We start from the raw sequence: 15000 nt of genomic DNA, 5'->3' as shown, positions 1-15000 counted from the left end.
ACCAACACAAGAATAAGATTACTGCCACACTCCTCTCCAACAGAACACAGGAAGATAGTTTCTAAAAGTGTAGAAATACAAGAGTAGAGTGATCTAATACACGCTGTGTGTGAAGAAAACAGATCGAGTGAACATGTGCTAAAGTCTGCTCCAACACAAACACCAGCTCTTCAGTCTGAAACCCTGAACCTGTGTGAACCTGTGTGAACCTGTGTGAACTCTGTGTGAACCTGTGAGAACCTGTGTGAACCTGTGTGAATCTGTGTGAATCTGTGTGAACCTGTGTGAACCTGTGTGAATCTGTGTGAATCTGTGTGAACCTGTGTGAACCTGTGAGAACCTCTGTGTGAACCTGTGTGAACCTGTGTGAATCTGTGTGAACCTGTGTGAACCTGTGTGAATCTGTGTGAACTCTGTGTGAATCTGTGTGAATCTGTGTGAACCTGTGTGAACCTGTGAGAACCTCTGTGTGAACCTGTGTGAATCTGTGTGAATCTGTGTGAACTCTGTGTGAACCTGTGTGAATCTGTGTGAATCTGTGTGAACCTGTGTGAACCTGTGAGAACCTCTGTGTGAATCTGTGTGAACCTGTGTGAACCTCTGTGTGAATCTGTGTGAACCTGTGTGAATCTGTGTGAACTCTGTGTGAACCTGTGTGAATCTGTGTGAACCTGTGTGAATCTGTGTGAACTCTGTGTGAACCTGTGTGAATCTGTGTGAACCTGTGTGAACCTGTGTGAATCTGTGTGAACCTCTGTGTGAACCTGTGAGAACCTGTGTGAACCTGTGTGAATCTGTGTGAACTCTGTGTGAACCTGTGTGAACCTCTGTGTGAATCTGTGTGAACCTGTGTGAATCTGTGTGAACTCTGTGTGAACCTGTGTGAATCTGTGTGAACCTGTGTGAATCTGTGTGAACTCTGTGTGAACCTGTGTGAATCTGTGTGAACCTGTGTGAACCTGTGTGAATCTGTGTGAACCTCTGTGTGAACCTGTGAGAACCTGTGTGAACCTGTGTGAATCTGTGTGAACTCTGTGTGAACCTGTGTGAATCTGTGTGAACCTCTGTGTGAATCTGTGAGGTCACACGACTGAAACCACAGATGACTAACGGAGGATAGAGAAGGGATCACAACTCTCCTCAACATTTAAGGAAACAAACAGAGAAATCTACGTCATTTCATCAGGTGCATTCATTAACCCTTGGTCTCCCGGTGAAGATGGAGATCTTATGTATGGAGTTAGATTAGTGCAGAAGTCATGGATCCTTCATGATGTGTGTCTGTCTGCTGCTGGTGATGTGGTTTAGTGTCCGTTCTTCAGTTCAATACTGTGCCTTACATTCTGTAATATCCAGATAAACACACAGAATTAGCTTTTCCCAAAAAGAGTTTTCTAAAACTTGTGCAGCAATCAATCTATAGTCATCATCATAATATTCAGAGTTTTAGAAACATGTTGATAAACTTATTATTGAGCCAGTTCTGTTTATTTATATGGATATCCAAAGAGAACTGAGAGCACAGACTTCTGAAGTACGGACAAAAACAACAGCATTAACAGCTGACCTCCACAAAGCAGTCTACACTTCTGGCACAAACAGAACTCCATACTTACAGAGGAAACATGTCAAACACGGGAAAGAAGCCATGAACATATGCATTTCTGTCAAATAATCTGAACTGCCATCCGCTGGTGTGCAGATGATCTGGTCGTTACGTGCCGTGTTTGTTTGTGTGTTTGTTTATCTGAAGCTCTCGTCCTGCTGTGCGTGTTCATTAGTGACTCTCTGACGTGAGAGAGATTAGGAGGCGTCTGACGGGACGTGCTCCTCGAAGCCCTCGCTCTCTCGCACCAGCGCTCGCTCCAGGATCACACGGCCCTCCTTGTAGCGCTGGCTGTCCTCGGTGGCGAACTCGTAGATCCAGCCCAGCTTGCTGTTGCAGTTCTTACAGCTGACGTCTCGCACCATGTGTCTGCCGGTCAGCATCACACGGTCCTGCACCTCGCTGTACTGCAGATTCACCACCTGAGACACATCACAGACCCCAGCATCAGCACCAGACCCTCACCAACACACTACACCTCCTGCGTTTCTGAGACGGTCGTACTGTGGTCAAGTGTTCCATATTCTTTTATAAAGTCATCTTTTCAGTCAAATTCTTACATTTAATCCATGAATTACAATCATACGACATTTGGGCCGTTAGCAAGCAAATGAAATCAGCAACAACTAAATTCATCATCAAGTGATATTTAGATGTTTACACACTGTTTAATGAAGGACAGGAATGTATTTGACCTGCAGTTACATATGCATTACTACTGTTTTGATATATTAAACAAAACGTGAATACTGATATTTATTTAATTAAAAGATCCATGTACATTTATTCTTTTTGCAGACACTTCTATGGTGAGGTGATCTGCCTCCAGCCGCACAAACACTGTGTGACTTACTTCATCCTGATCTGAGCTGATCTCTGACTGGTGCGACTGGTTTCTCTGTGTGTGTGTGTGTGTGTGTATGTGTAAGAGACAAGTGTGTCCTGAGGCTGTGGGACGTGTGTCCCTCGTGAGGGTGTATCACAGCTGAAGACACGGTCCTAAACCCCGAGCTCTGTCCCTCACCGCACCTGAGCCACAACACAACCTTCACCATTTCATCTCTGACACTGCAACAACACTAAAAGAGGGAAATAAACCATTGTCCATTATTTTACAATTAGTAATAAACACGCCACTAAATGGACACTGGCATACATCTGCACTATACACACTCCTGCACAGTGTTCAGTTCACACACACACACACACCGAAGACACACACATCCTAACCGTATATCTGCTCTGAGCCAACTCTCATGTGCACAAGCACTTTATTATTAAACTAGAACATTTCTTACATTCCTACAATTTCACATTTCCACCTCGTGTATCTCGTCTGCCTTGTTATATTTAATCCGCTCTTGATCTGATCTTGAATATACTTGATCTTCTGTATACGGTGTATGTGGAAGAACTTTAACCAGAGGCCTATTCATTGTGTAATATCTAAATGTTTTAAATAATGTTCAGTGAGATGTAAGCTCATTTAATCATTTATTATCCGTGCATGAGTTGTGCAGTAATGAGCTATGATTAATGTTGAGCTTTGACTTTACATCTCTATGATCTGCTCGTACAGAGTTGGTTTCTCACACAGTGTATGCCCGGCCTTACATGAACCACTTTAAATGTGAAATGAAAGCATCCAGCAGGTGGCAGCAAACCACTGTTAATTAGTGAGTCATTGTGATTGAACTGAATCATTTAAACAGCTGATTCATTCAGGAACAAATCACGTCATGTTGTTGCAAAAACAGGCAATGTTTAGTCTAAAACATAAGTCTCTTAATATGAATTGCTGTTTATTGGAGTGTTGTATAAAATCAATATCACATTTGTAATCATGCTGGGTTAGGATGAGTATTTATAGAATATATAAACCGAGTCTTGTTTCCTGACTCCGCCCACCAGTCGATGACGTCATCTCCAGTGGTGCAGAGGTCATTGAGATTGACCCCGGGTTCAAATCTGCCTTTTGGCAAACTTTTGTTTGGCCTCTTCAAATACCAAATCACATCAGAAAAGCATTTATTTTCAATGAAAATTAAGGAAATAATCAGAAAGCTGAAAATACAGAATTTGGTAGGGTTAGAAAGAGGATAAGGTGTCATACATTTAATAATCTGAAATAAAATTAAAAATGTACACTCAAGTTATTGTATACTGTTTTATAATGTACTACAATACTGAGGAGCAGATAATTGCCACTATTTGCACTAAGTAGTATAAAAAGCAGAAACCCCTGGTATTTTAACAGTATAGACAGAATCTATTTGTTCTTCCACGTATACATTTTCTGCCCCATATCTTGTATTCTGTGATCTTTCTAAATGTATTTTAATAAACTGAATCGTGCAGTGAAAGAACGAGTGCACTCTGTAGGGTGTTTAGTAATAAAGACCTAATCTCACATCGTTGAAAGAACAGTTTGTCTATCACGGATGATATAGACCTTGTTGAAGAGGAAAGCTCGTCCGGTGGCTCCGGTGAAGCGTGTGGAGATCAGCTCGGAGCGGTTCGTCAGGATTGTGTCACAGTTAGCACAGGAGAAGAGACGCGTCCCGCCGATGTGATCCAAGAAGATACGGCCCATGATACACACACACACCTGAGAGAGAGAGAGAGAGAGAGAGAGAGAGAGAGACACACCTGTGAGAGAGAGAGAGACTTTTTGACTTTTAAAAATCTTTTAATCAAACAACTAGTTTAATTACAATATTTGCACCACACAAAAACAAATAAATAACTAAATTAGATAATAATAATGATAATTCACAATTTTACCAATTAAACCATAACTCTCCAAAACCATTTCTCACCACAAGAGCATTTTTCACACTCCACCTTGCATCAAAAAAATCCATGTTATTTGTTAATTTACAATAGGCATATTCTACAGCAACCCTGTACTTTACTAATGATTTGAACATTCCAACCAGATCAATATTTTCCCCATCATTTTTACATGTGTGGGATTTCAAAATTGCCAACTTTGCTTGCCCTAATAGAAAGTTAGCCACAGTGCACTGTGCTTTCCATTCCTTCTTGTACTTCAAGCCCAAAATAAACAGATTTTTTGTAAAAATAAACCCAAGTTCAGTAAATATTTTCCCCAACAGTTCAAACAAAGGAATTAATCTACAACAATCAGAAAAAACATGAAAAACAGTATCAGGAGCATTACAAAATGGACATGTAAATGAAATCATTGCATTAAATTTTGAGACAAGACTATTTGTGGCCACAGCACAGTGGAGTATTCTCCACTGGAGATCCCCAGATCTCTTAGGAATAGGGGCTTTATACAAACACCTCCATGATGGAGTTAGTTCTGAGGAAATTGATAAATATTCTCTCCATTTAGTATCAGTCCGTCTTTTCAATTGAGCGTAGAACAAAGATTTCACACACATTCCATACAACATCTTTTTTTCCACATTCTGAAACAAAACATCTTTAAATCCCTTTAATAACAAAGTATTATTTAAATCTTCATCTAATTCAAATCTTATTTCTACTCTAAGATCTGGAAAGGTCAGGGACTTTTCACCATTTTCAAAAAAAGTTTTTACAAAGGTCAAAAAAGATTGAGGAATTTTTTTTTTTGAAATCCTCTATTAACCCTTCAACATATCTTTCTGATCTCAGCCCAACTTGATCAGCTATCGATGAAGTCGTACGCCATTGACCTTTTGTAGAATCAATTAAGTCCATTACAGTGACTATTCCAGTCTTTAAAAACATATCAACTACTGTACTTGAAATCGATGAGTTCATTTTAAAAAGAGAATTAAAGAATAATGGTTCCAAGACACCGTAATGTTCACTCTCCTTTCTGACCTTCTTCAACAATTGCCAAGCTCTAAACACAGACTCATAAAACTTTAAAATACAACGACTTACTCTTGAGACAAAAGATTTTTCAATTAAGAACAACTGCTTATCTATTCCGATTCCTCCTATATCCTGTAGAATAGACAAGCTGTATGCAATCCAGGGAATCTTATCTGAGCAGTATAGCAATTTCTGTAATGTTTGAAGTCTCATTGTTTTAACTCTTGCTTCTAAATCTATGAGTCCTTGTCCTCCTTCAGTCACTGGGAGATATAAAACCCCCGGAGGAACCCAATGAAAACCATCCCAGAAAAAATTGACAAAACTTTTTTGAATTGTAGCAAGTAGCTCTTCAGGGGGATCCAAAACTGTAAACCGGTGCCACAACATTGAGGCTGCCAAGTTATTAACAATTAAACATCTCCCTCTATAAGATAACTTTGGAAGGATCCACCTCCACCTTTGGAGTCTACCTGTAACTTTATCAGCTAGACCTTCCCAATTCTTTTTCATGTAAAGTTCAGTTCCCAGATATACCCCGAGAACCTTAAAACCATCCTTAATCCATTTACATTGTTCTGGAAGCCGAGGAGGGTCTATATTTTGCCAGTCTCCTAGTAGCAGAGATGTACACTTATCCCAGTTAATTTTAGCAGATGTTGCTTTCTGAAATATTTCCAGGCTAGAAATCAAAGCAGATATATCATCGGTGTTACTGATACATACGGTTACATCGTCTGCATATGCTGTGAGTTTTACAGGTGGAATTTCTGGGAACCTAGGAACAACAAGCCCATGCAATTTATTCCTTAAAATTGACAGAAAAGGTTCAATAGAAATGGAGTACAAAAGTCCAGAAAGAGGGCATCCTTGTCGTATACCTCTAGTTACTGCAAAAGGTCTAGAGAGGCACCCATTAATTCGCAGCATACTAGATGTTTCACTGTATAATAATTTAACACAGGAGATAAAATGTGGACCAAAGCCAAAAGCCTTCAACGTCTTTAGTAAATATAAATGATCCACTCTGTCAAAAGCTTTCTCTTGATCTAGAGATAAGAGTCCAATGTCAACTTGATGTGTTTTGGCAACTGTAATGATGTCTCTTAAGAAAAATAGGTTGTCGAAAATTGTTCTTTTGGGGATACAGTATGACTGATCCTCATGAATTATTGTTGCCATACATTTCTTCAACCTATTGGTTATAGCTTTTGACAGTATTTTAAAATCAGTACACAGTAATGAAACAGGACGCCAATTCTTCAGGTATCCAAGATCTCCTTTTTTGGGTATTAAAGTCAGTACTGCTCTTCGACAGCTCAAGGGTAGAACACCTTGGTTAAAGGACTCCAGAAAAACACGATACAAGTCTTGTCCAAGCACATTCCAAAACCCTTTGTAGAACTCTGCAGACAGACCATCCAGTCCAGGAGATCTGCCACTGTTCAGCTCCAGCACAGCACTTGACAGCTCAGAAAAAGTTGGAAATCCCTCCAGCTCCTCCTTCTCAGTCGATGACAACTGAGGAAGACCTTGAAGAAGTTCTTCAACTGCTGCTTCCTCACAGTGTTCTGAATGATAGAGATCCTCATAAAAAGAAATAGCAGAAGCTATAATTTCTCGCTGGTCAGTAGTTTCACTGCCATTAGAAAGTTTCAGCTTATGGAAAAAATTCTGCTCTTTTGGCTTTCTCTCTAGTCCAAAAAAGAAGGCAGTTGGAGCATCCATTTCATTTTGCTTTAAATATCTGGTTCTCACAAGAGTTTCCTTCTCCTGTTCATCCAATAAATCCTTCAAAAGGCTTTTATTCGTTTTTATGATGTCAGCTGACAATAATCTGCCTCCTTCATTAATGTAGCTTTGCTGGAGAATTTCTTGCTCCAAAATCTTCATTTTCATTTTCACATTTTCTGTATTATGTGCAGTGTACTGTTGACAAAAGTTTTTTATCTGCACCTTTCCGAGGTCCCACCACTGATTTAAAGATGAATAACTAAATCTCTCTTCCCTCCAAGATTTCCACAAGAGATCGAAAGAGTGCACAAAGATGTGATCGTGCAGTAATCTGCTATTAAAGTGCCAGTGTGTCTGATAGGGTTTAGACGACAGAACAGACATAGACATAGAAATAAAATGGTGATCTGACATAAATGTTGGTGAAATACAACTGCCATAAAATCTTCCTTTACTACCCTTTTCAACATAAAAACGATCCAGTCTCGCAGCAGAGACCTTATTTGAATTCATTTTCAACCAAGTGTACTGTTTAGCATGAGGGTAAGCCTCTCTCCACACATCTACCAGATTGTGTCTGTTAATTAAAGATTTAAAAACACCCGCTGAACTAGGATGAGGTTCCTCATGGTTTCGATCTAATTTGTGATCTACAGTACAATTGAAATCACCCCCTATTATAACAATGTTCTCCTGAGGACATTTTAACAATTCTTCAGAGAGTTTTCCAAACAAAACACTTCGTTCATTTCCTATATTAGGAGCATAAATGTTAAAAAAGGAAAACCTATTATTGTCTATTGTTAGATCAGCCCGTAATAAGCGTCCAGGCAATATTTCTAGAAAGTCTGGATCATTTTGTACTCGTTTTGAAAATAAAAACGCAACACCAGCGCTTAGATTCGTACCATGACTTAGGCCAATATTACCCGACCATTCGTTTGTCCAGTCAGCTTCATTACAGACGTCAGTATGTGTCTCCTGTAACATAATCACATCCGCCTTTTTAAGATGTAAATACTTAAATAAAGCAGTTCTCTTCTGTACATCCCTACAGCCATTTATATTTAAAGATCCGATGTTAAATGATGCCATGAGGATTAAAAAAGAGAAAAGACACATAATCCAATATATCCTGTTCATTATGACTATTTAAGGTTTTTTTTTTAGTCTTTTTCTAACAGCACTAACAAACTTTTTAAGTCGGTAGCGCTTAGGTTGATCTAGTTCATCTAAAGTGGCCTTCTTCATGGCAACTAGTGAGGACTCAATAAAAAGCCTTAAATCAGCAAAGAACATTTCAATCTCTGGCTTTCTCTGATTTTTTGTTGCATTTAAAAAGTCATTAATTTGTTCCACAGTATAATAACGAGACTTTGCAACTCTCCCAACAATATTTCCCTGTGAATTAGTTTCAGACAATTCTTCAGCAATCGACTCTGAATAATCACTGTCCGAGTCACTATCTATTACTTGCGATTGTGAAGCATCAATGTCAGACACTTTACCACTTAATGCCTGCGTCTCGTTCAAGCCATCAGTCACTACAGGCTGATCTTGCTCTCCAGGTTGCTCTGGCTCAACAACAGCCTGCCCACTGTCGCTGGATCCACGCTGTCCAGCATCAGCTATTTTAGCAATAGTCTCATTTATATCAACACTACAACCTTGCTGCACCTGCTCTCCGATGTCAGTAAGCGCAGGGCTTTCCACGCTCGGATCGGGCGCTGCACTTTCACTATTCTCTTCAGACGGACCACTACTCCCTGGAGCGTTCAAACTCGGCTCTGAATTAGATTCGACTCCATTTCTTGCCGTTTGAGCCTCTTTAACCAGAGGACAGGTGGTTTTAATGTGACCATATTTTCCACAAATAAAACATTTCATGGACTCGGTGCTAATAAAGATCGTGTAATCCTTTCCAAGCACCGTTAGTTTAACCGACACATCAAGCGTTGCAAATTCAGCACTCAGTATCATAACAGCCTGACGTCTGAATGACATGACATGTTTCAACTCTGGAGTTTTCAAACCCAGAGGAATCATCTTAATCTTTCCAACCAATTTTCCATAACGAGTTAGAATGTCCTCAAGCGCTTTATCAGAGATAAACGGTGGTACGTTTGACAACATTACCTTTTTCGATAGGTTAGACAGGGGTAATACAGGAATAAAAACATCATTAACGATCAAACCACACTCCACTAAATGATTGACCATTTCAACTTCTTTCAGAAAAACAACCATTGCTTTATTCATTCTAGAAGCAGACATGATGTTTTGTGCACCGATTTCTCTGCCAATTGCAACCAAAACGTTCTCAATGGACACTGACGCGTCTGCCGGCATGCACTTGCACGCATGCCGCGCGGACAAACAGGAAAAACCATCGGAGTTTGAGCCCATCTCTATCAGCTAAGCTGACAGAGGTCAGCGCCCCGACTCTCTATCCTCTAATCCAAAGCAATATTCAAAAGGAATAAACCCAGAAAAGAAGGAAAAGTTTGAAACTCACTCAAACAAGCCGCTCAGTCGCTCATACACACGTCCCAAACGCTCCGCACTCGCGCATGCGCACACAGAGAGAGAGAGAGAGAGAGAGAGAGAGACACACCTGTGAGAGAGAGAGAGAGACACACACACACACACACACACACACACACCTGAGAGAGAGAGAGAGAGAGAGAGAGACACCTGTGAGAGACACACAGACACACACACCTGTGAGAGAGAGAGAGAGAGAGAGAGAGAGAGAGAGAGAGAGAGAGAGAGAGAGAGACACCTGTGAGAGAGACACACACACACACACCTGAGAGAGAGAGAGAGACACCTGTGAGAGACACACAGACACACACACCTGTGAGACTTTGACTTTGACAATCCTTTAATTTACCATTTTTCGGACAAATTACATAATTACATTACTACACATAATATAACTACACACAAATTCCACCACACCATACGTAATAAATATTACAATTTAAAAATTTTCTAAACACCTCACAGTTTAAAAACAGATCAGAAAAACAAACCATTCGTTGTTTAAGAGAAATAAAAACAATTAGAAATTAATTTGCAGAGAACCATCAATATCAATTTCACATAAACACTTTTCCACTCCCCAAGTATATTTAAATGTTTCTATGTCTTTAATCAGTTGATAGTACGCATGTTCCACCGTTAGCCTTGATTTGACTAAACCCTTTAAGATAGCCACTGCATCGGTTGACCCCACACCATTTAGTTTACCTTTACGTGACAGCCATATTGCCATTTTGGCCTGCCCAAACAAAAAGTTTAGCATCACGTGGATCTGCTTTCTATTTTTTTTATACATGGGTCCATAAATAAAAAGTACAGGTGAGAACACTTCTCCTAAAATTCTACACCATTCTTCTATTTGAGATAGCAAAGCTTCAAGTCTACCACAGTAAAAAAACAAATGCAAAACAGTTTCTGTTTGCCCACAAAATAGACATTCCTCCCCTACCTGTGGATCAATGTGTGCTCTGTATCTGTTTGTGGCTATTAAACCATGCACAATTCTCCACTGAAGGTCCCCGCACCTTTTTTCAATGGGAGGTTTGTACAAGGTCCCCCAGCTTCTTTTAGGGGAAGTGCCTGGTCCAAAATCCTCCTGCCATTTAGATTCTTTTAGTCCTTCTAAAGAGTTCATATGTGAGACTTTGACACATGTGACATACAGTGCTTTTTTCCCAGTTTCACTGAAAAGTTCCATTTCAGGAGTCTTGAAGGTAAGCAAAATCCCTTCCCTTTCTTGAAAAGCATTAAAAGCAGGTGCAATTTTTAACTCTGGGAAAGGAACATCTATATCTTCATTTGATGTCTCCAAACCACGTTTAAAATCCGTTGGCAAACGTTCAAAGAGCTCATTCAACAGTCTCTGTGTCAAGCGAATTGACCTCACCCCCAGCTTAGCGGCCAGCATCTCAGCAGACATCCATTCATTCGTTGTTATTAAATGTCCAATCTTTGTTATTCCAACATTCCTTAAAACAGTCCTCATTGTTGATGACTTCAAATTGTCCAAGTCCACAACAGGATTGTACAGCAGGGGTTCTTCTCTCATCCAAAGGCCTCTCACATCCTGGAGATTCCTTGATACATTTAATATTTTCCAGGCTTTCAACATAGACTGATAAAAAGGTGTCAGTCCAGACAAATCCATTCCTTGAGTGTCCATTAGAAAGAAATGTCGGTCTAGCCCCATATTGCCTGCTTTTCTTAAGAGGGCACAAGCTACTCCAGTCCAGCTTACATCTTTTCCATAAAGTAGTCTTTTTGCCGTCTGAAGCCTGAAAGTCTTTAATCTGCTTCTAATGTCCACCAATCCTTGGCCTCCTTCTTGTCTAGGTAGATATAACGCAGATGCTCTCAGCCAATGTTGACCAGACCAGAAGAAATTCACCAGACGTTTTTGAACACTTTCCACCAATTCCTCAGGGGGTTCTAAGACAGTCATTTTATGCCATAAGGATGAGGCAACAAGGTTGTTGCAGACCAAAACTCTTCCCCTGTACGATAGCTGGGGGAGCAGCCAATGCCAGTGAGACAACCTTGCACTCACCTTTTCCATCAGGCCCTCCCAATTCTGTTTCTTATATTCCTCTCTACCTAAAAATACCCCTAAGTACTTTAACCCAGCCCTTCCCCACTGTAATCTAGCTGGAAGCTGCGGTCCATTATAATCCACACCACACCATAGTGCATCACTTTTATCCCAATTTACTTTGGCAGATGAAGCTTTCCCATAACTCAGCAAAATATCTTTTAAAACCTGAACATCATATCCATTTCTTAAAACCACAGTGATATCATCAGCATATGCTGAGATTTTCACACAATCATTACAATTTAGAACATTTGTCTGTAACCCCGTTAGCTTTTCTCTCAATTTACAGAGGAGAGGTTCAATGACCAAACTATATAGTTGCCCTGAGAGTGGGCATCCCTGTCTTATGCCTCTTTGTACCTTAACAGGAACACTTAGTCCACCCGCCATTTTTATCATACATGTGGCATTATTATACAACAATTTTATCAATGAAACAAACTTGTCTCCAAAACCAAAAGCCTTTAAAACCTTGAAAAGAAACTGGTGATCAACTCGATCAAAAGCCTTTTCCTGATCTAATGATAAAATTCCTATATCAACATTATTTTCCAAGGCATAATCAACAACATCACGCACTAAATGCAAATTATCAGTGATACATCTATCCTTTATACAATAGGATTGATCTTTGTGTATAATTCTGTGCATTATCTTGTTTAACCTGTTAGCCAAACACTTTGATATTAGTTTATATTCGGAACATAAAAGTGCAACCGGTCTCCAGTTCTTTATTAAGGTAAGATCACCTTTCTTGGGAAGTAGGGTTAAAACTGCTCGTTGACAGCTTTTAGGCATCAAACCTATTCGAAAAACTTCTTTTAGTACTTCGTAGAAATCAGTTCCAATTAAGGTCCAGAAGTGCTTATAAAACTCGCCAGGTAGACCATCTATACCTGGGGTACGACCTGAGGCAAGTCCTGATACCGCAGCACTTAATTCACCAAAGGTAAGTTCTGATTCCAAAGTTTTTTTATCTTCAGCGTTTAAACAGGGAAGGTTCTGTAAAAGTTCATTCTGGCTCTTCTCATCTGTGTTTTCAGCAGAATATAACTTAGAATAAAAGTCCACTGCCAATCTTCGCATTTCTACGGGATCGCTTGTATCATGACCATTACTGTTTTTCAAACTAAGCATTTTATTTTCTTGTACACTTTTATGTTCCAAGTTAAAAAAAAAAGAAGTAGGCCCATCCATATCTTTCAATAACATAAACCTGCTCCTCACAAGAGCACCCTTAACTTTCTCATTTAGAACAGAACTCAACTTTAATTTCTTATCACTCCACTCTTGTACATACGCATCAAGATCTCTCATCATGTTCTCTTCAATGACTAGAATTTCTTTCTCAATCCCTTCCAAAGTTCGTTTCAAACACAAAGTTGAGTAAGATGTATATTGTTGACAATATTCTCTTATATGTGTTTTACCAATTTCCCACCAGAGAATTATGTTTTCATATCTGCATTTTTCGCTTTTCCAAGTTTCCCAAAAATGCTTAAAGGATTCACAAAAAAACTTATCTTGAAGTAACTTTACATTAAAATGCCAATATGACCTCTTATTTCTTCTCGATATCAAAGTACAGTCAACAGTAATAAGCTTGTGATCAGTAAAATATGTGGGGATAATAGCTGTATGTACAACTCTATTTTTCATATTATTTGATAAATACAATCTATCTAAACGTGCAGCTGAAATTCTCCCCTCATTCACCTTTACCCAAGTATATTGTTTTACCATAGGATTGTTTTCTCTCCAACTATCCGTGAAGTTAGAAATTTTTACAATGTTAGCTAAAACCGTAGGTGACTGAAAATTAGGTTCTTCTCCATTTCTATCAAGAGATGGATCAAGTGTACAGTTCCAATCCCCTCCTAAAATGATCAAATCATTAACCTGCTGTTGTTTTAAGAAGATCTTCAATTTATTAAAAATATTTATCCTATCAGATCCAATATTAGGTGCATATATATTAACAAAAACAAAAAACAGACCATTAATATCAGCTCTAACTGCCAATAACCGTCCTGGTTCAATTTCTTTTTTTGACAGAATTCTAACTTTAGTGGTAGGAGAAAAAAGAATTGCAGCTCCTGCACTCAGGTTAGTCCCATGAGTAAGAACACACTCATTACCCCACCACAGTCGCCAGTCAACCTCATTATTCATATCACTATGAGTTTCTTGCAGGAAAATCACATCTAAATTTTTCAACCTGATAAATTCTATTATATTTCCTGCCTTCTTCCTATCCCTCATCCCATTAACATTTAAGGATCCCACCCGTAAAGTGTCCATCAGAAGAAGAGAGAGAAAAAAGACAGACAATAAGAAAAGCGTATTACCCATAGTGATTATTAGTTAGATTTTTTACCCCTCTTTGGTCCAAATTTTTCAGTTTTACCTTTATGTCGAATTGCAGTGATGTGTTTTCTTAGTCTAAAACGCTTCTGCTGTGAAAGCTCTTCATGATTGCTATGTCTCCTTGCCCACATAACAGATGTTATAAACTTCTCCAAGTCTGGAAAAAAATCACTAACTTCAACTTTTCTACCCTTCGTTTCATCAAGAAATTCACTGATTTCAGCCACAGTATACAAATCTTCCTTCGCCACTGTTGGCATATCTACACCTTCCACCCATTGATCATCATCTTTCATGCTATCATCTGTACATTGAGACATTCCATCCAACTCATCTACTGAGCCTTCCTCCACTGTTTGTACATCTGTCTGTGTCACATTCTCAACCACATCTTCAACTTCATGATTTGAATGCCTGACAACAGCATAACTACATCCAGCTTTCTCACCATCGCTTTCACTCACCTCATTATCCCCGATGATTCGTTCAGCAGGCCTTTTCTCTGTCACTTTTTTTCCTGCCGTTGTAATTTCCACGATATCCGAACTGTTGTTATCTTTTGACGATCCGCTCTCGGTTGAAACGACAGGCAAAGGCTGTTCATTGTCCACTTTTTTGTGCGGGCAATAGAAACGTTTGTGGCCCAAATTTCCACATTCGAAACACTTAAGATTATCAGTACTCGCATACAGCATATATGAACTTTCTCCATGACTCACGCGGAACGAAATCTCTAAAGTGCGCTCGGGAGAAGTGAGAAACATCAAAACCTGCCGCCTGAACGAAAGGACGTGTTTCAATGCCGTGTTTTTACATCCCAGCG

The 15000-nt window shown here is 39.4% G+C and overlaps 1 protein-coding gene across 50 annotated transcripts in view; it reads right to left on the bottom strand.

The window, feature by feature from the left end:
- LOC127970208 (protein yippee-like 5) overlaps positions 1 to 4238 on the bottom strand; it is a 4503-nt gene extending 265 nt beyond the window's left edge. The window contains exons 1-7 of one of the 50 annotated variants that reach the window (XR_008156559.1): positions 4059 to 4238; positions 980 to 2028; positions 703 to 732; positions 652 to 671; positions 517 to 546; positions 341 to 362; positions 1 to 209 (exon numbers count right to left, since the gene is read on the bottom strand). The exon at positions 1 to 209 is cut by the window's left edge and continues 265 nt beyond it. Coding sequence is in view for 45 of the 50 variants with exons in the window: in XM_052572524.1 (XP_052428484.1) it covers positions 62 to 330; positions 363 to 443; positions 476 to 732; positions 765 to 1147 (990 nt within the window). In the remaining 5 variants the exon portion in view is untranslated. Of the gene's footprint in view, positions 2029 to 4058 lie in introns of those variants that run through there. The other 49 variants (XR_008156561.1, XR_008156558.1, XR_008156560.1 and 46 more) reach the window with 49 other exon arrangements.
- Positions 4239 to 15000: the final 10762 nt, after the last annotated feature.

The sequence above is a fragment of the Carassius gibelio genome, chromosome B13 (assembly GCF_023724105.1).
Source record: "Carassius gibelio isolate Cgi1373 ecotype wild population from Czech Republic chromosome B13, carGib1.2-hapl.c, whole genome shotgun sequence".
NCBI classification, from domain to species: Eukaryota; Metazoa; Chordata; class Actinopteri; order Cypriniformes; family Cyprinidae; genus Carassius; species Carassius gibelio.
This window is presented reverse-complemented; position numbering and strand designations above follow the sequence as displayed.